General features: G+C 37.7%; 1 protein-coding gene across 3 annotated transcripts in view; it reads left to right on the top strand.

Moving 5' to 3' along the window:
- LOC124612357 (ubiquitin carboxyl-terminal hydrolase 47) overlaps positions 1-20,619 on the top strand; it is a 161,277-nt gene that overhangs the window by 96,921 nt on the left and 43,737 nt on the right. For all 3 annotated transcript variants that reach the window (XM_047140510.1, XM_047140512.1, XM_047140511.1), the window contains 2 exons: positions 6,307-6,652; positions 17,376-17,505. In XM_047140510.1, coding sequence (XP_046996466.1) covers positions 6,307-6,652; positions 17,376-17,505 — 476 coding nt within the window. The remainder of the gene's footprint in view (positions 1-6,306; positions 6,653-17,375; positions 17,506-20,619) is intronic.

Raw genomic sequence — 20,619 nt, 5'->3', positions numbered from 1 at the left:
TAAGTAAATAGGCAATGCATACAGCAAAGGTTGTAGTCAATGTGAGAACTTGTTAGATGATTAGATCATGCTTCTTCTTCTTCCCGAAATGTTTTTGCTTGTGGGAATTAAATAATAGGAGTTGGTGTGGAGTAACCAATAATGATTGTGTAGGTAACTCATTACTCATGCGTAAGAATGTGAAGAGGAGATTGCATGCCTTATTAATGAAATTAGAGATTTGTTTTATAAATATAGATGTGATCAAGATAAATAAGAGAAAAGCAGCAAGGATATTAAGTATTCTCCCTTCCTTACAGCATTGCTGTTGACGGTAAATACATTTGTTCAGTCATTGGTTAACTCCTGGAACACACAACCAGCTTCACCACTGCTTTCAGTTGTTCTCTAGCCTATTTCACAATTAACATGTTAGATCAACTGTTAATTTCATACTGTTCATAAAAGTGTGGCTTTGTGCAAAGGGAAAAGTGAAAGTAACTTGTATGTCAGCTGACATGCAACTTTTTAAAAAAAACTATTTATGTTGGCACAAAGTATACTGAACAAACAAATATGAGTAAACACAATGTTTTCTGACTACACAGTGTCACATAACACACTTTACATTAGAATTGAAAGTCCAAGATGGAATAACAATAATATGAAAAGGATATCCTTTTTATATTATTGTTATGCTGTACAATAAAATAGCCATGGCCTCGTTCTAGATTGTTCTTGCCAGCACCAAACAGAATTTTACTGACAATTTTGTATACAGCATATGCTTTGTGCCCTCCAGCTACATTCTCTGCTTTTCTGATCCTTGTCAATGTCATGTCCACCACCAGAAAAGGTTGGCTGACTCACAACAGTGTAATGGTGCTCGAACTGTGGTCTGGACGATATATTCAACAGGAATATTTTATCATTGTTTTCACCTACTGTTCATACAACTATCTTAATTTTTTATGTGGTTGTTATAGTCTTCAGTTGGTGTATGTTCTGTTTAACCGTGCTCCAAACTGAATTCCTCTTCGCTTTCAGCGACCACTGACAGTCAGCAAACCAAATTGCGCTGGCTTTTTGTTCGTGACAATCAACTCCGAAATCAAGATGGTCACTTGCTTCCCTCACTGCCTTTTCCATGTATGAATTAAATATCAGTGATGACAGTGAGCAATGCTGCCTTAACAACATTTATTATTTAACTCACCATACCATCAGTGCAGATTATCCCAGTCTGTGTAGCTTAAAGAGAATGGATTACCCTTCCGTGTGTGTATTTGCTACCACATTGCCTAAGAATGGAAGAAAAAGTATTCTCTTCCACAAATCTATGAATCCAGTGTAATGTTTTTTAGTTTTTTGCAGATCTCCTTTCTGTTACTAACTGCAGTGCTAAAATTGCTTTTCAAGGGCTTTTGTGCTTCCTACAGTCAGACTGGAACTCCCCCAATCTACTTTCAACTATCCTTCCATTCACTGATAATGTATTCCTTTGAGTGTTTTTGATGCATGTGATGCATGAATTATTGAGAGATAATTTTCATACATGTCTGCTGTTGCCTTATAAATAAGTGGAGTAATTATATATTTTTTTCATATTCAGGTGGAGCTTTCCCAGTTCAAAAATTTCAGTTGTGGGCTTGTGTAGTTTTTGCCTTGCCCTTTGGCTTGGAACTCACAAGAGTTTTGCTGGTGTTCCATCAATACCTGGGTGTTTGTTCCTTCAGAGATTGTGTAATACTTTTTGAAATTAAGAAAAGAATATACAGTGGAACCTTAATTAATAAGCACTCCCATAACATGCAATTTGCATAACGAGGAAAAAAAATGACGTGCTTAACAAGCAGTGTTCTGCGTAATGAGTGACGACGATTTCGAGTGATGTAATCGGCTGTTCATGTGCGGTGGGGGAAACGTTCAGTAGTATGAACACCTTTCATTGGCGGCAGTGGTATATGAACAGTGTCTTTAGGACGTACTGCAGTCTGGGTTTAACGTTCTTTCAACTGCCATCTTAGTGCAGCTTTGGATCACACATTTTTCTAAACTTGTGTTCACACAGTGTTTTTTTGTGTGCAGATTTTAATAACCTTTGTAGAAATGTCCCCGCAGGTAAAGCCATGAGAAGATGACCATAAGAGAAGTAAAATGATTTTAGAAATGAAACGTAAAATCATTGAAAAATGCGAATGTGATGTGAGCATTGCTGATTTACCACACACATATATTTAGTCTACATCAACTAATTGCACTATCCCCAAGAACAAGGACAAGATTGAGGAGAGAGATGCTACAAATGGAGTGACAAGAATAAACAAGGGTTTTGTATTCTGGATAATGTCAAAAGGTTGCTCCTTATATGGATAAATGAAAAGCTATTAAACGAGAACATCATTTGTGAGAAGGCAAGAATGATTTTCTCTGAACTCGTTAAGAAAATGCCAGCATCATCAGTGGCCAAAGAAGTGTTTAAAGGAAGCCATGGGTGGTTCAAGAAGTTTAAGAGAAGAACCAGCGTACACAGCATTGTGAGGCATGGAGAAGGAGTGAGCTCCGACACAAGGGTGGCAGAGTAGTTCATCAGCAACTTCAAGATGCTCGTAAATTCTGAGGGTTGTCTGCCGCAACAGGCTTTTAATTGTGACGAGATGGGTCTATTCTGGAAAAAGATGCTGAAGCATACCTTTATAACAGCAAAGGAGAATGCGTTGCCGTGTTGCAAGCCAATGAAAGGCCGTCTCACACTGCTATTCTGTGCCAATGCAAGCAGCGATTTAAAAATTTGTTTACCTTTCAGAAACTGCATGGTTCTTCAAGAAGTGTAAAGTCCAGAAGAGCAGGTTAAATGCGATGTGGAGGTCCAACAACAAGGCTTGGGTGACATAAGATCTTTTGTGATTGGATCAATGAAGTGTTCGATCCTTAGGTGAAAAAATATTTGCTTGAGTTGAATCTGCCACTCCATGTCTTGCTTGTTATGGACAATGGTCCTGCCCCTTCTCCAGGCCTACAAGACCACCTCCTTGAAGAATTCCAATTAATCAAGATCCAGTTTCTGTCTCCCAGCACCACTCCGTTACTACAGCCTGTGGACCAACAGATTATTTCTAACTTTAAGAAGCTCTAGACTAAAGCATTCTTCAAGCATTGCTTTGAGTTGACTGAAGCTGCTAATCTCATCCTCAGGGAGTTTTGGAAATATCACTTTAACATTGTTGCCTGCATCAAGATGATCAAAAGGGCATGTGAAGGGGTTACCAAGAGAACTCTGACCTGCTTGGAAGGTGGTTTGCCTGGAGTGTGTTGTCAAATGTGACTCTGAAGCATTTGAGTCAGAAGCTGTGGAGTCCGTCGTCAACAAGATTGTGTCTTTAGCGAAGAATATTGGACTAGAATTGGATAACAATGAATCAATGAGGTTACGGAAGATCACACCCAAGAGATGACCACCAAAGAGCTTATGGAGTTGCAGTGTGCTTCGCAGCAGGAAGTTATGGAGAGGACTTCAGAATAGTAGTAGGAGGAGGCGGCTGTAACAGCAAAGCAGTAATCTTCTGACACAGTAAGAGAAATGCTGAAAGCATGGGAATCGGTTGCATCGTACATTGAAAATCATCATCCCAATAAAACAGTTGCTACACATGCTATAAATTTGACGATGACGCTGTGTTGCACCTTCGCAAGTTTTGAAGTGTTGCCAGAAACAAATGATTATAGATAGCTTCCTAGTAAAAAAGAATTAGTTACATATTGTGGATAATGAAGTACATAATACTGTTTGTACAATTTTCTTTGAAAAAATGGCATGAATAAGATAAAACTTTCACTTCATAGAATGCATTTACATTAATTTATATGGAATAAGTGAAACAATTTAACGAGTGTTTGGCACTAAGAGTAAAATTCTGGAATGGATTGTGCTCACTATGCGAGGTTCCACTGTATAAGGGGAGGAATATGTAAATAGTACTTATATTCAGGCTGTGTAAAGGCATAAAGTAGTGTAGTGTGTGGTGAGCATTGTGGTGGGTAGTAGCATCTTCAGGCGAATAGTTAGATCAACAGAGCATAAATGAAAAAGTATACCGTAAAAGAGAACAGCAACATGTAAAGATGAAAATAAGTGGAAGACTAATGCTACACAACCATTACTCCTCTTAAAAAAGAAATCAACAAAGCTTACAGAATGGTTGAACATGCAGACACATTGATATGAATGTTCTTGTTTGTAAACTTGTACAGTCATAGTCATTTTGGTAAACAGCTGCTGCTGTGTGAATAAAATGTTATTGAGATTAGTATGTTTTGAAAGATATAATTAGTCATTCTAGATGTAAGGTGGTCATATACCAACAGTGTATGTGAAACACCTCAGGGGAAAGAATCAGACATACTATAAACTTGAGGGTTCTTCTGTGCAGTCTAAAATAGTAAATAATTTATCTGTGGAATGCAGTGGTTGAGGTACTAGATGCGTGTTTGGCAAGTGTGGGGTTCAGATCTGTCATCCCATCCTAAGTTAGATGTTTGATGATTACCTTTTATCATGGAAGACAGATGATGGATAGTCCCTGTGATCCATTGACAGCTGATTTCCTTCTTTCAACTACAGTATCATCTCCAGTGACATTAGGGAAGATGACAGTGTGGAAGCTGCATTCAACCATCCTAATTTAAATTTTAACCAGGATGTAATAATGAAAGTTGCTACTCACCACTTTCAGGCAACAAGGTCTTTGGCAAAAATGAAAACACACACACACACACACACACACACACACACACACACACACACACACACAAAATTGCAGTCACTGGCAGCTGAAGCCACACTGTGTGCTACCAGAAACTGCAGTCGCGCGCGCGCGCGCGCGCGCGCGCGCGTGTGTGTGTGTGTGTGTGTGCGTGTGTGTGTGTGTGTGTGTGTGCGTGTGTGTGTGTGTGTGTGTGTGTGTGTGTGAGAGAGAGAGAGAGAGAGAGAGAGAGATCGATCTATTTTTGACAAAGACCTTGTTGGTTGAAAGCTTATCTTCTGACAGTCTTTTTGTTGTGTGTATCTGTTTTCATAATATTCTTACATTCCATCCTGGATTTTCCATTGTCTGATTTAGCTTTTCCAGGATTTCCCTGAATTGCTCTGGGCGAATGCTGGGATAGTCTCTTCGTAAGGACACAGCTGATTTCCTTTTCTATCCTAGAATCGCCAGAGCCTGTGCCCTATTTTTAGTGACACCGCTTTTGATGAGATGTTAAACACTAGTCTTTCTTTCTTTCTTCCTTCGTTCCTTCCTTCCAACGGCATCAGCGCATTAAGATCTACCCTTTATTACTTAAAATTCAAGTAATTGACTTGACTGTTACTGCTGTAAAGGATTAAATGTTCAGGAATCCAGTCTCATTGAAAATAAAAATAGGTTAGAGGAAATTTTAATTTGGCTTTTGAAGCTGTTTGTGTTGGCATGAATCATCTTTAAATAATAAGGCTTCAGCATTGTTTGTGAACACTCAGGTTGATGTGTGCTTGCCACATCCACTAATCACCAGTAATATTTAAAAACCTTTCATATTGATAATCTGACTGGCTGTTGGACATAATGGTTAATAATTTGGTACTTAATTTGCCCTTTGAAACTGTGCATGAAAGCGGTTTTATATCTCTGCAGACATTTTCATCACTTAAATATCAACATGCATTGCTAGTGGTTGTATGTCATCATAGTTATATATTTTGTATGAAATATTAACACAACATATCCCAAGCATCCCCTTCAGACAGTATTTGAACTCAGCGATATCGTTTAGACGACTTGACTTAGTTCTTGCATCATTATAAGTATACAGAATTAGGTGGAGTGATATCTGTCTGAATATTTTTATTTGCTTAATCTCAACTCCCATTCTTCTGAACAGTGAGAGAGAATATTTTAATAGTGCATTGCATTGATTTGTTCTGCTGTGATCAAGAGAGAGCCATTATTTTACAGATTCTCTCTCCCTTTCTTCCCAGAATCTCTTAGTTCTTATTTGACATTCTTCTCACTCTCTCCCGTTCAGGCAGTCTTGGCAAATACAAATTGGTTATCCTGGAATCCTTTAAGTTATTGACCTTAGTTTAGAAGATGTCTTTGTTTCAAATTCTCTTCAGACTGATCCCAATTTTGTCTGTGTCTTTCTTTTTACTTTCTCAACACATCATGTGGCCTCTTTTTTATCTTTGAAGTTACTATTAGTGATATTTTATTTCTAAACTTTCCTGCACGTCTTCTACATAATCTGTACAATACGTAGTTAAGTCATATTTTTATAACATTTTTTCAGAGGTTTTAAGGAAATTGGCAATACCACCATTGAATTTAGACATGAATCACAATGACAGCAACAGTACACATGAAGAAAATAAAGGAAGTGATGACTGTGTATCAGGATTAACAGTGGTGCCAAGTTTACCACCTGGAGGAATACAGTCCGCAGCTCTGCTAGCAGGAACGGCAGAAGCAGCTATCCGACCACCGTTGGTGCAGGCACAGCCTCCTATTGTACCGTTGCCAGCTGCACGGGACAATTCCCCACAGCCACCATTGGACCCAGAGGATGAAGGAATTGGTTCCACAGGACACAGTGATCAGAGTGCCAGTGAGGATAGCAGTCTTACCGACAGTGACAGGTTTGATTCATAATTGAATCTATAATATATGTTTTCAATATAAGTGTCATTTTAAATTATTACTAGTTGATGTAGAGAATGCAGAAGTAGTAGTTACATACATTAGTTGTAACTGTAATGTGGAACATCATATTTTGTTTTAAATTTTCTGTATTGTGTTGGGCTGTTTGTACTAAAGTTAAATTATCATTAAGGGGCAGTCTCATCACAACTGTAGTTAACTTGTGGTATGTCTTTCTTCACTGCTCTGGTTTAAGTTCTGTAACTCTTCTGCCAAATCCTATACACATAACTGATTTTCGTACCTGTCATTAATGCAGTGGTGATCACACTGGAAATTGCCAAATTGAATGTTTTCCGCAGAAGAAATTTTAATCATCTTTATTTGGCTAGTATATAGATGTTTGTCACCAGTCAGTCGGTCAGTCAGTTGATAATGAATGTGTAATATGGTAAGGATTTGCACCATATCATTCTGTTGAACGAGGGTGTTAAGTTCAGTGACCACCTCATTGCTGTTCGAAAGTGTCTTCAATGTGCTGACACAGGGTTTATCTTCTGCCATCTTTTCATTCTGTGCTTGTCTACCACAAAACAAATGCAGCACTACACTTTTCATACAATCATCACATATCTTATTTATGCAATTATTGATAGGTTTTTTCTCAAAATTCATTTGAGAAATACAGCGTCATCTTACATTTACAAATTAAATGATGATTGCTTCTGAGTTAATGATGATTTTAACATTATGTAATGGATTTATATAGAGGTTGTCTTGTATTTACAGATGAAGCTTTGGCAGTTGTAGGCACATGCAGATTCATTTTGAAAAAATTGGAATGGGTGTAGGGCAAATAATGACAGCTTAGCTGAGAAGTAGGATGAGTATGGGAAGGGGAGTGGTGGGTAGGCAGAAAATTTCATTGTTTCCAACACTGGGAATCTATAATGTGTATCTTTCACCTTAGCTCTTCATGAACATCTGCGATGTTTAAACAGAAGTTAGCTTGAATCCTTTTGTAGCCAGAACTGAATAGACGTAAAAATTAGACAAATACTCAGCAATAGTACACATTTCTGCAGGTGATGGTAAAAGTCTAGATATGAGCCAGTGGTGTATCCTGCAGCTATGTTGTCAGTGCTCAACGTGAGGTATGATGGGAATGTAATGTGGATGTGTCAACTGCTGGTTCTATGCAGCCAATAAGAGAGCAGCAGGTACATGATATATTCGGAAGCAAGAGATGGAGTATTGGCCCATTCTTACATCCGACTGGATACTCTCAACTGATTCGTTGTCAACATATGAGCATTAGAAACACACTGCTATGACTTTATGTGACTCTGATTTAGACTCCAACCCAGGAGGCAAAGTAATACTAACAAAAATGTGTTCACACAGAACACTTTAAATGCTGGACAACAAATGAAATATGAGCTTCAACAATGGCACTAAAGCTCCCACTGTTCTGGAGCACTCAGGCTTTTCAAGGTTAGCTACATTGTTAATCTGAAACTGTGTGATTTCTGCTGGTTATCTATAGGGAGCCAAGAGGACAAGGTATTGTTACTTGACTGGCTTAGGTTGTCAGTACTGTGAGAACTAAAAATTGTTGCACTTGATAGTTCCAATCGTGATTCTGTTGAGAAACATGGATCTAAGAGTCCACAGTCCGTAATAACTGGTTCACGCAGATAATACAATGCAGGGGCTGCAAACAGCTGTGCAGCACTAAGATAATTTTTTGTTGAAAGCGAGTGTTCATAGGTATCATCAGCTGAAGAATAATTAAAGAATGTGACTTTAACATGTCAACTTCAGGGGACCAAAGCAGGGAACATTTCACAACATGGAGCAGCAGGTAATTCAGTACATGCAAGAGAAACACAGTGAAGGCTTCTTGTTTACTTCAGTTATCTGAGAAGGCACTGGAGATATAGAAGAATTTTCCAAGCCCAGACCTCATGAAATTCGAAGTAAGTACTGGCGGATGCTTGAGAATGAAGAGGGCGAGGCCTACGTTGTGTCATAAAACTACTCTCTCTCTCTCTCTCTCTCTCTCTCTCTCTGTGTGTGTGTGTGTGTGTGTGTGTGTGTGTGTGTGTGTGTGTGTGTGTGTGTGTGTGTGACTTCCTATGGTGTATGATGAAAAACTAATCTAAGGAAATGGAACAACTGTTTGCTTGTTTGCTAAGCCATTTGGGCACTGCCAATGAGACACCTATTTATTTTGATATGTTGTCATAGGTTACTGTCAATGTGAAAGTGCCCCAATAAAAAGCTTGGCAGTGAAAAAGCCAGTGTAACAGTAATGATGGGCGCATTAGCAGATGGATAGGTGTTCTCCCTTGTGCGATTCTTCACAGGAAAAAGATACCGAAAGAAAAACTGCTTGCAGGACTTAACTTTGGGTACCAAGAAAAGGGATGGCTGATGAATTACATGATGCTAGACTGACTGAAGGTTGTGTGGAACAGAGTATGAGTCTCTTTGCTTCATGAAAGAAAAATGTTGTTGTGGGAGTATTTCTGGATGAGGTGTCCCCTGAAAGTTAGAGATCTGATGGCAAAGAGCAATACAGACCTAATGATGTTGGGTTGGTGCACAAGGTCATAGCTGTTTTCCATAAGTTGAATAAATGCAACAGTCTACAATCTTTGGGGTAACTTTAATTCCGTGACTGTAGAAATCACGAGGTTTTGAGACGAAGAACTTGTCGAGCCGTGTTGAAGGTACATTTTCATCCAGAAAGGAAGTTCCTTGAAGGTTGTTCGATAGTGTGTTGAAAAGATGAAAATCTGGGGTGCAAGGTCAGGTGAATAAGGTTGGTGTGAAATGACCTCACAACCCAACTACTCGACAGTGTTTTTTGTCAGTTCGGCAGAATGCAGATAGGTGTTATCATGGACTAGCATCACTTCAAGTAGTTTCCTTGCTCATCGTTTGGATTGATTTGTCTATAAGAATAAATACCAGCAGTGATGGTTACACCTTGGGGAAGCAGTTGTAGTATAGCACACCATTGCTGCCCCTCCAGATGCGTAATATTATATTTTATGGATGCATGCAGGTCTTTGTTCAGGGATTTGCTGCTTTGTTTGGGCTCAGCTGTTCCTTTCTTTTCCAAAAGTTAGTGTAAGGAATCATATCTTGTCACCAGTAATGATACAGGGTAGGAATGGTGTTGTTGTTCACAAGCCAATTGGTGATGAGCAAGCAGAGATGCACATGTGGCCAGCCACTGAGTTTTGTGATTTTGCCTTGGAGCATGCGGTAACCATACACCCAATTATTTGAACCGTTCACATCGCAAGCAAATGTTACATGATGGGGGAATGATCAGTCTTACCACATTTGGCAGTTCTTGAGTACACTGATTTGGATCATTAAGGAGTAATGTGTCAAACAATCTTCATTAAGCCCCGAAGCTCTTCCTGAACTCGGAATGTCACTGATGTCAAAATGGTCCTGGTGCATATGTTGTCTGCCTACATGGCTGTCACTCCTCAATGAAACTCAAGCAGAATAATATGTGAGAAGTGTTTAGGTTCCTCCATTTTTTAGTGTCTACAGCTCCATTCACTATCTCCAAATGACAATACATAAACTCAAAGAGCAACAGTGACCTATAAGTAAAAAATTACAGTTGATAAATAAACCCATAGCAACCAGATACCAACATGCATAATAGAAATGCTAAGAACTTTACGTGCCAGTATAACAGATCCTGGTAGTGACATCACAGCCTCAAGTAATGTATATTGTTGTGATAGATGGAAGAGGCCTGGAGATACTGGAAGGTTTCAGATAGATTATATAATGGCAAGGAACCAGGTTTTAAATTGTAAGACATTTCCAGGGACAGATGTGGACTCAATTGATTACGAACTGTAGATTAAAACTGAAGAAACTGCAAAAAGGTGGGAAATTAAGGAGATGGGACCTGGATAAACTGAAAGATCCAGAGGTTGTAGATCCTTTTAGGGAGAGCATTAGGGAACAATTGACAAGAATGAGGGAAAGAGATACAGTAGATAGAGGATAGGTAGCTTTGAGAGATGAAACAGTGAAGGCAGCAGAGTATCAAATAGGTAAACAGATGAGGGCTAGTAGAAATCTTTGGGTAACAGGAGAAATATTGAATTTAATTGATGAAAGGAGAAAATATAAAAATGCAGTAAATGAAGCATGCAAAAAGGAATGAGATCGACAGGAAGTGCAAAATGGCTAAGCAGGGATGGCTAGACAACAAATGTAAGGATGTAGAGGCATATATCACTTGGGTAAGATAGATACTGCCTACAGGAAAATTAAAGAAACCTTTGGAGAAATGAGAACCATTTGTATGAATATCAAGAGCTCAGATGGAAACCCAGTTCTAAGCAAAGAAGGGAAAGCAGAAAGGTGGAAAAAGTATGCAAGATATAAGAGACAGGTGAAATACCCTCGGACTTCATGAAGAATTCCAATCCCAAAGAAAGCAGGTGTTGACAGATGTGAAAATCACCAAACTATCAGTTTAATAAGCCACGGCTGCTAAATACTAACATGAATTCTTTACAGACGAATGGAAAAACTGGTAGAAGCCGACCTCGGGGAAGATCAGTTTGGATTCCGTAGAAATGGTTGAACACATGAGGCAATACTGACCCTATGACTTATTTTAGAAAACAGATTAAGGAAAGGCAAACCTACATTTCTAGCATTTGTAGACTTTGAGAAAGCTTTTGACAATGTTGACTGGAATACTCTTTCAAATTCTGAAGGTGGCAAGTGTGAAATACAGGGAGCGAAAGGCTGTTTACAGTTTGTGCAGAAACCAGATGTCAGTTATAAGAGTCGAGGGGCATGAAAGGGAAGCAGTGGTTGGGAAGGAAGTGAGACAGGGTTGTAGCCTATCCCCGATGTTATTCAAGCTGTATATTGAGCAAGCAGGAAAGAAAACAAATGAAAAATTGGGAGTAGGAATTAAAATCCATGGAGAAGCAATAAAAACTTTGAGGTTTGTCGATAACATTGTAATTCTGTTAGAGACAGCAAAGGACCTGGAAGAGCAGTTGAATGGAATGGACAGTGTCTTGAAACGAGGATATAAGACGAACATCAACAAAAGCAAAACAAGGATAATGGAATGTAGTTGAATTAAATTGGGCGATGCTAAGTGAATTAGATTAGGAAATGAGACACTTACAGTAGTAGATGAGTTTTGCTATTTGGGGAGCAAAGTAACTGATGATGGTCAAAGTAGAGAGGATATAAAATGTAGACTGGCAATGGCAAGGAAAGTGTTTCTGAAGAAAAGAAATTTGTTAATATGTCAGGAAGTTGTTTCTGAAAGTATTTGTGTGGAGTGTAGCCATGTATGTAAGGGAAACATGGATGATAAATAGTTTACTCAAGAAGAGAATAGAAGCTTTCAAAATGAGGAGGTATTGAATAGAATTGGGGAGAAGAGAAATTTGTGGCACAACTTGACTAGAAGAAGGGATCAGCTGGTAGGACATGTTTTGAGGCATCAAGGGATCACCAGTTTAATATTGGAAGGCAGCGTGTAGGGTAAAAATCATAGAGAGAGAGACCAAGAGATGAATACACTAAGCAGATGCAGTGGATGTAGGTTGCAGTAGGTACTTGCACTAGATAGAGTATTATGGAGAGCTGCATAAAACCAGTCTCTGGACTGAAGACTACAACAACAGATGTTTTAAGGCCCATCTGCGATAGCTTTACAGTAAGCGGCTTCTTCAAGGAGTCTGCAGGAAGAAGTTAAAGAAACCCTCGATATCCATGCTCGGCAAGTGGTTCCTTTTTGGCTGGGACAAAATCTCAAGTGAATCCATTACAAATGTATTTATTGCTGCATATGCAGTGCTGTTGTAGGCCTTATATTACCAACATACAGACAAGAAATAAATGACATAACATTAGAATAAGTGCAATGTTAACTTTTTTGCCCTATACTATTTTGATGAAAAAGTTTGTAATTTTTTGAGAGAGGAAAAGGGGGGGGGGGTGTCTGTTTTGATTTGAGTATATTTGGTGCTTCCAAATACTACACATGCTTGTTTGACACTTTCTTGACATCTTTGAAGAATACACTGACAAGTATTCTGCCAAATCTGGATCTCCAGAATAGCCCCTTTATCTCTTTGTGGCCGAGTGAGCCCCTCTCTCTCTCTCTCTCTCTCTCTCTCTCTGGCTCCCCCATCCCCCCCTCCCCAACCCCCAGAAAGCATGTAGAGAGTTTCCTCCCCTTTTGTGAAGGAGCATAGGCATTTTTTTTTTTTTTTCAGACTAAGTTGTTAATGCCTGTTTACAGCTATGTTGTAGTGCTATGCTGGGCACTGAACAGCTTAGATTTGTCTATCACTTTATTCCTTTGACAAGAGTTACTTTATTATTGTATTCACCCAGGTATAAGATGACCCTGAATATAACAAACCCATCCCCTCTCCTCAGTTTCTAAGAGACTTGTTCACGAAAAGAAATATTCTGACTAATGAAATTACAGACTGTTTTTGTGCCAAAAAGTTAACATTATACCAATTTCAAACTTTTGCCATTTATTGATTTTGTACATTTTGATAATACTACAGTATAACCTCGCTTTTATGTTCCCGCAGTTAACATTTTCCCGCTGTTTATTACATTTGTTATCGGTCCCGTCAGATTTTCTATGCTCACAATGTTAATTTGCGCCTGATTCTGTGCCAACACATTTATAATTTTCCTGCAATTTACACATTACGAAAAAATGTTTGTGGAGAAAAAAATGACACTGGCATGATGTTGGCCGCATCTTCCGCTGCTGCCAAGCTACACTTGGTGTGGTGGCTGATAGGAGTAACAAGGTTAGTTCAAACGAGATATCCTGACCAATCACAACCTTCTCCAAACTGCCTCTACTGCGCAAACACAGTTTCGTGATTGTTGTGATCATTGTGACAGCTTTGTCGAACCATATTTAGCGTGTTTCGGTGTATGGCCACTTGGAGCACTAGTTGATACAGTCATTCACTTTGCGTTGTTCAAATGTTTTTAGTTTAAACACAGCACTGTATTTTATTCGTGCTGAGCAAAACGTTTTTCGAGAATTTATTCTTGGTGTCAAGTACAGTATTTACGTATGTATTTTTTGTGATGTTACACAAACAAATTGTGTGTGTGTGTGTGTGTGTGTGTGTGTGTGTGTTTGTGTTTGTTTGGAGGGGGGGGGGGGGAAGAGGGGGTATTGGGGTGTTTTCCTACATTACTGATAAAGTGCAGTACATGATAATCTCATAAATAAGACTACATTGCAAGAGACACTGAATAATACACATTCAAACACCATACAAAAGATTTATTTACATATTTTCACTTGACAATGAGAGAAAATTCTCGAAACGCGTTGTGCTAAGCATGAAAAATTGCATAACTAGTGCAATATTTCATTATTTAAGTAATGACTGACAGTTGCAGACCTTCAAAAACGTTGATTATGACATGTGGAATTGAGCCAAGACATTCCTGCTTCTCAGACAGTAATCAGTTCCAGTTAAATCGGCAGTTTTTATTGGATAATAAACCTTCATTAGTTAATAAACAAGTCCCTGACAAGTCTTTTGATGTGTATTATGTACATATATCGTACATAAAGTGCAAGGAGGTATCCTATACTTTTACAGTTTAAAACATTATTTCCCACATTTTCCCCACATTTTACACTTTTTTTTTTAGTACCTTGAAAAGCATAAAAGTGGGGTGTGACTCGGAGAAGTAAAACAAATTAAAAGAAACGTTTTACATTATTTTGGACTGTTTGCTTATTAACCCTCTTGTCTGTAGTATCACTATTTTTAATTGTCGCTGTCACAATGTGAAATTTGTATCTTCATTGTCACAATTATTTGGCTATTTCTTGTGAGTATGTTGCTATTTCTGGGGTTGTCATTACCCTTTGACCTGGGTACACAGCTTTCATATTCCCCCCCCCCAAATACATATCAGATTTCACTTCTATATTGATGTGAGAATGTCACAATACCTGTTGCTTCCAAACGTATCACCTGCCCACTGCTCTCTCACTGGGTATGTGGAACCAGCCAGCACACTCCCATTTCATTCCCATCATCACAGCGAGTGTCAACTGTATTGCAAGATGGAACACTCATGAACGCCACTGGCCCCTGTGTTGACTTCTACCGTCTACTGCAGAAATGAAGACTATTGTTGAGTATTTGTCCTGTTTTAAAGTCAGTTCAATTCAGACTACAAATAGATTCAGGCAAACTGCAGTTTAAACATGATAGATATTCATAAAAAACCAAAGTACATGGTATAAAGTCCCATGGTTGGCAACATAAAGCTTGTTCTCCCTCACTGCTCCTCTCCCTGCCATTCCAGCTCTCAGCCAAGCAGATGTCACTGTTCCCCTGCTGGCCCTTCTGCAGTGTAGCTAGAGCAACTGTGAAAAACAAGATGGCAATATCTGCTAGTGTGCAGCTCATCTGTAACACCACCAACTAATACATAAATAACAAGTCGCTGTTATGATTCTGTCCCATTCTTGAACTTTCGCTCATCCTGCAATATAGTGATGTCTGTTGGTACCATCTTCATGACAGGTCTTGCCGCTGTGATTTATTCTCGTAATACCAGTTTCGGTAAGTTTAATGTGCTTAATTTCCTTTGTTAGACATTCCATTCTGAATTAATTTTGTTTCTTGTTTCAACTGAATATCACAATCATGTTCCAAAGCTGATCACATTTTTACCCTGTATTTTAATACATGAACATTCCACTTAGTAAATCGTTACAGTCTCTCATAACCAGATAAAATACCAGTCTGGGTTCTGAATCAACTAATGGTTTTTGAAGGACACCATTTCAATTTTTGAATGTTATCTTTACGTAAAAACCGGCATTAAAGTTTGTATGTGGAATCCGTAGGTTATAGATGTAAGGGAACTGTCGTTGCAAACCTGTTTGAATAAAACTAAAGTTAGTAAGATGATATGATATGATATAATGCTATTTCCTCCTCTTTATGATAAAATTGTCAAATTTTAATGAGAGTACCAAACTGTTGTAGAGGCTAGTTCAGTTTCTCATGTATCTCTTTGCACTAGAACTGTGAGTGTCAGTGCCACGTGATTGATCGGGCAGCTTTGATACTTTATCAAGCTCTTCACCTTATTAGGGAATCTTGAGCCTGTTGGAACATGAATGGCGTTTGCTGACCCCCATCCTTCCGAATTCTTCAAAATAAATCTGCATGTGATCTCATTAGCCAAAGTTTCATCCCTAAATGTAAGACGATCACTATAGATGTGAGACTACCCCTATATACGCTACTAAAAATGTTGACCTAAGCAGCAATAGTTTAATCTGTGAATACAAAACAATCCTTTATTTTTCAAATGATGAATTTGGAGAAAATTTTCACCTCACAATTGGATAAATACAGTAGCTACATATCTGCTATAACATACAACTTCATTTTTTTTACCAGTGAATGCTGGAATGAAATTAATTTATACAGGGGAGCCTTACAGAGTAAAAGCTGTGGAAGACAAGAGTTTTGAATTCATCCAGCAAATAATCAGTACATTGGGTTGAAACTGCTCATTTGAGATGAAGAATTTGGTACAGGAGGGGAAGTCGTGGCATGCCACATCAGACCAATCTGACGACTGAGACGTTTATATTTGAGTCCTATGATAACACTTCGGTGACTTGCATGCCCCTAATCTGCCTCAGTAATCCTACCAGGAAAGTGGGCCTACAGTTTAAAGTGGAATTCAAATCATAAATCATTGCTGGTGTATCTTAATATCAGTGAGAGATGAAGGCTAGGTTAAAGGCAGACTGAAATGTCCAACCAGAATTCAATCCCAGGACACTTCAGTTTTCAGGCATGCAGTTTACCACTAAACTATGCGGCCCGACTCCATATGTGTGAGTGAAAAGTTCTGGAGTTTGACATCTGAAAGTTCTGCGGCACTTACATGTAGTCTGTAAAACTAAAATTTCTTCTCTGTACTCAACTGTGAAAGATGTGCTGGTATCTTTTTTCTCATAGTGTTTTGAGAAGTGTCTCCTTTTCTCAAATGGTGGACAGGTAGTTAATCTAGGTGTTGAAATCTCTTTCCGTTAGCTTGTGGTTGAAGTACTGAGCATTGGCATCTCTATAATGAGAATCTGATAAATTGCTCAAAGACATATATTGCGTTAATTTTATAGAGAATTTATTGTGCGAATGCACCCCACATCATGTTTAGAATATAAATCTCATAATTGTTTTATGATATTACAACAGGTTGTGTTCTTTATCTTGAAATCTGTGCCAGTGTCTGTGGGTAGAATCTTCATTGTGTAGAGTAGAGTGAGATGGGGGTATTTAGTCTGCTATTTACAGTGAATAAAAATATATCGCGAATATAACTGTTACAATAAGCATTGAGTATTGTGTAAAAGATCTAGTTGGTGGACAGCAGACAGAGTTAGGTATTTTCATATTACAGAAATTACATACACCCAGACAGCTTCCAGACTTCTTATGGTTGAAGAACCGTTAACTGTAACATATGTTATTATGTTACAATATGTAATCAATGCAGTTCAGACCTTCAGTGTGGTAGATAAGGGATGCGTCATTTGGCATGGTTGTATGTATGTCATTTCCTTTATTCTATTGTTTGTTTGTTAGTAAAAGGAAATATTCTTTACTTTCACAGAACGTTAGTTGGTGATGTTCCTGATGAATGCCTGGCACATAATATTTCTACACCGAGTAATGGGTCTGACCAGCAGAATGTATCATCCCCAGAAGAGGGAAACGCGAGTAATTACAACTCTTATACGAAGGTTTGAAACTATTATATTATTTCTAACAAATAAATTTCTGTTCTGTAATTTGAATGCATGAGGAAATGAAGAAAAATTGTCACAGCCAATCCTCGGAAATAAAATATCTTGCCATAATTTTACTATAAACTATATTTCCCATTCAGAATAATGCACCTTATGTATTTTATTGAACGTTTTTGATATATTTTGTGTACTTTAATTTTTATGTTGTTTTTTCTTCTACTGTACACTACTTTCCTTTGTCTGGCACACACATTACTCCCAGTGTACATTATTTTTGTATTCTTGTGTAGCTCATAGCCTATTGCGAGCCATTGTAGTTAATGGTGTTACAGGTGTTTTGCATGTCAGATGTTTTAAACTGTAACAGTTGTGTGTACGAGGCTGTTCGGAGCACCTGTGTAGCATAGTAACATGTTTGTCGTGGAGGAGGAAAGTGATAAAAGGAATAGATAAAAATTGGAAGTGGTATATAAAGTATTCCTGTTGGATAGTACCTAGGTGTCTGCTGAGCTTAATGTACATGTTTGCTGCATTATTTATGATATAGGTACGACATAATACGTAATCCCGACATGTCGTAGAAGGTACACCAAGAAATGCAGACAGACAATTACGATATTTACACATTTTGAGAAAGTTTTTGACACTGTTGGCAGGGATATTATCTTTGAAATGCTGATGTAAGGAGGTTTAACAAAAAGGGAGAGAAAGATTACCAACAACTTATAGAGGAACTGCAGTTGTTTGAGTTGAATGTCATTGAAGGAAAGCAGTATTTGAGAAAGAAGTGAGACAGGCTTCTATTCTAGCCTCAGTTCTATTCAGTCAGTATATGGGCAAGCAATAAAAACACTAAAGGAGAAATTTAGAAAGGGATTTTAAGTACAGTGGGAAGAGATAAAAAGTTTGAGGTTTGCCAGTGACATCGTGGTTCTGATAGATGGCAAAGGATTTGGAAGAGCAACAAAACTGAATGAATGGATAGTGTCTCAAAGACAGGTTATAAGGTAAAAAGCAACAAAATTAAAACAAGGTTAATGGAACAAAGTGTAATTAAATCAGGGGATGGTGAGAAGATTATATTCGAAAATGACACTATAAGTGATAGATGAGTTTTGCAATGTAGGCAGCAAAATTGCTGGCGTTTAAGAAGTAGGCACAGGCTGGCAATAACACAGGCTGGCAATAACAAGAAGAGTATTTCTGAAACAGAGAATGTTAACATTGACTATGAAATTGTTACAAAATTTTTCCTGAAGGTATTTGTTTAGAACAGGTGTGTACACACTTGTTAGTACCTCAGTCCACAAACACCTCAGAGTGACTAAGAAAAGGCCACAGAAGGAAATAATAATTCAGGATTCTATTGTGATTATGTAATTAACAAACCTCCTTTCAAGGAACTCCTGCTTTTAATGAAGATTTCCTTCAGTCCCCTCAAAACTCCTATAAAAACAATGTTATTATTCCCTGCTTTTAACAAATCAAGCTTTAAGAATAAGTCCACTTTTGGGTCATTCCACATCAAATCACCCAATAAAAAATAAATTTTACACCCACCTCCTTAGATTTTCATGAAATTTGGCTCAAATCGTTCTAATACCATCCTGACAACACCTGCAAAAATTTTTTGCTGTATCTCTTATAGTTTTTTTTATAAAATTTTTAAGTTTTTATGTTTTGTGTTTTCCGAACCTTCTGAAATGGTAAATTTAATTTGTATTCAAAACTTTAAAATTGATTATCTTAAAAACTCTTCTAGATAACATCATGAAGTTTTGCAGCAAGTTTATTTATTATACATATTTAAAGATAAAAATGGTACTATTAAAATATATTAATATTTTCTACGAAAAAAAATATATATGTATTTTTTCTTTTCTTTTTTTTAATGGATGTTTTGTTTTATAAGAATTGCAATATCTAGAGTCTCAGACCTGATAGAATGCTCAAATTTGTTTTAATTTACTCTTAAACATATAGGCTACTTGATAAAACAAAAATAATGATGGCTTTTTAACATGTTTATTAATTATAGTAGATTACATTAGAATTATGTACAAAGATAGTGTACTTACGACACACATGTATAACCCAACTGATTGCTTGAAACATTGAATTTTTTGAGTAATTTTGTCTTTTTAATAAACATTAATGCTGATTCAACTTGTTTTTCCACTTCATCCAAGAGCTTTCAGTTCTTTTGATACAGTCTTTATTGCTTTTGATACAGTCTTTATTGAAGTAATACATTCTTCCAGTTCCGCTTGATTGAGGTGCGTCTACTACACAGACTATGTGCTCCAAAGGCACTATGCAAGAATCTTCTCTTTCAGGCCAATAAAATGATGCAGCTGGTCCTGAAGGATGTAAAAATAGAATTTCTGCATCTTCTTCATCATTGAATATTGTTTTTACCAGTCCAAAGTACCAGTTACCATCATAATTTACAGCCACATAGCTATTTATGGATGGTTCAACACGAACCCAATCAGAAGATGAATGGAAAGAAAAGAGTAAGGAGGGTTTTACACTATCTGTAGTCCTTCTAATTTCAAGGTTGTTTGTTGGAAGTGGTTTGAAGTTATGAAAACTTGTTGTTCCAGGAATGGTTCGAGTTGCTGAAAAACGGTTTTGTAGTTTTAACCGTAGCAAATCAGCTTCTTTTTTGTCAATAAAGTGAAAATGAACACACATCGATTACTGTCATTATTTGTTCTTTGTCTGAAAGGTGTAGACTAGCTTTCCTTAAAATTCTTTTAATAGTTCCTCCTAGGCCATCACAAATTGACTTCCCATGACTTGTTGCAAAAAAAGAGTGTTGGACCTTCAAATTAAAGTCTCTCAAGTGTTCAGTCAAATTTTTAAAACTGTTTCTATTTTTGTACTGCCCAGCACAACCATCTGTAAAGTAGTGAGTCAATGTCAGTATGATGTGATGACAGCCACTTTAATTTCTCTTTGTACAAAGTTAACAAAACCAGTATCACGTTCTTGGTCATCACTAATAAAACATTGGTTGGAAACAAAAACATTGTTTTCCTCATTTCTTAGAAAAACTCCAACTGGGTGTAGAGTACAACCACCTCTATTCCAGTGGTAACTTTG

This window comes from Schistocerca americana, chromosome 4 (genome assembly GCF_021461395.2).
Source record: "Schistocerca americana isolate TAMUIC-IGC-003095 chromosome 4, iqSchAmer2.1, whole genome shotgun sequence".
Classification (NCBI taxonomy): domain Eukaryota; kingdom Metazoa; phylum Arthropoda; class Insecta; order Orthoptera; family Acrididae; genus Schistocerca; species Schistocerca americana.
The sequence above is the reverse complement of the archived record's forward strand: the minus strand, read 5'-3'. Positions and strand labels throughout refer to the sequence as shown.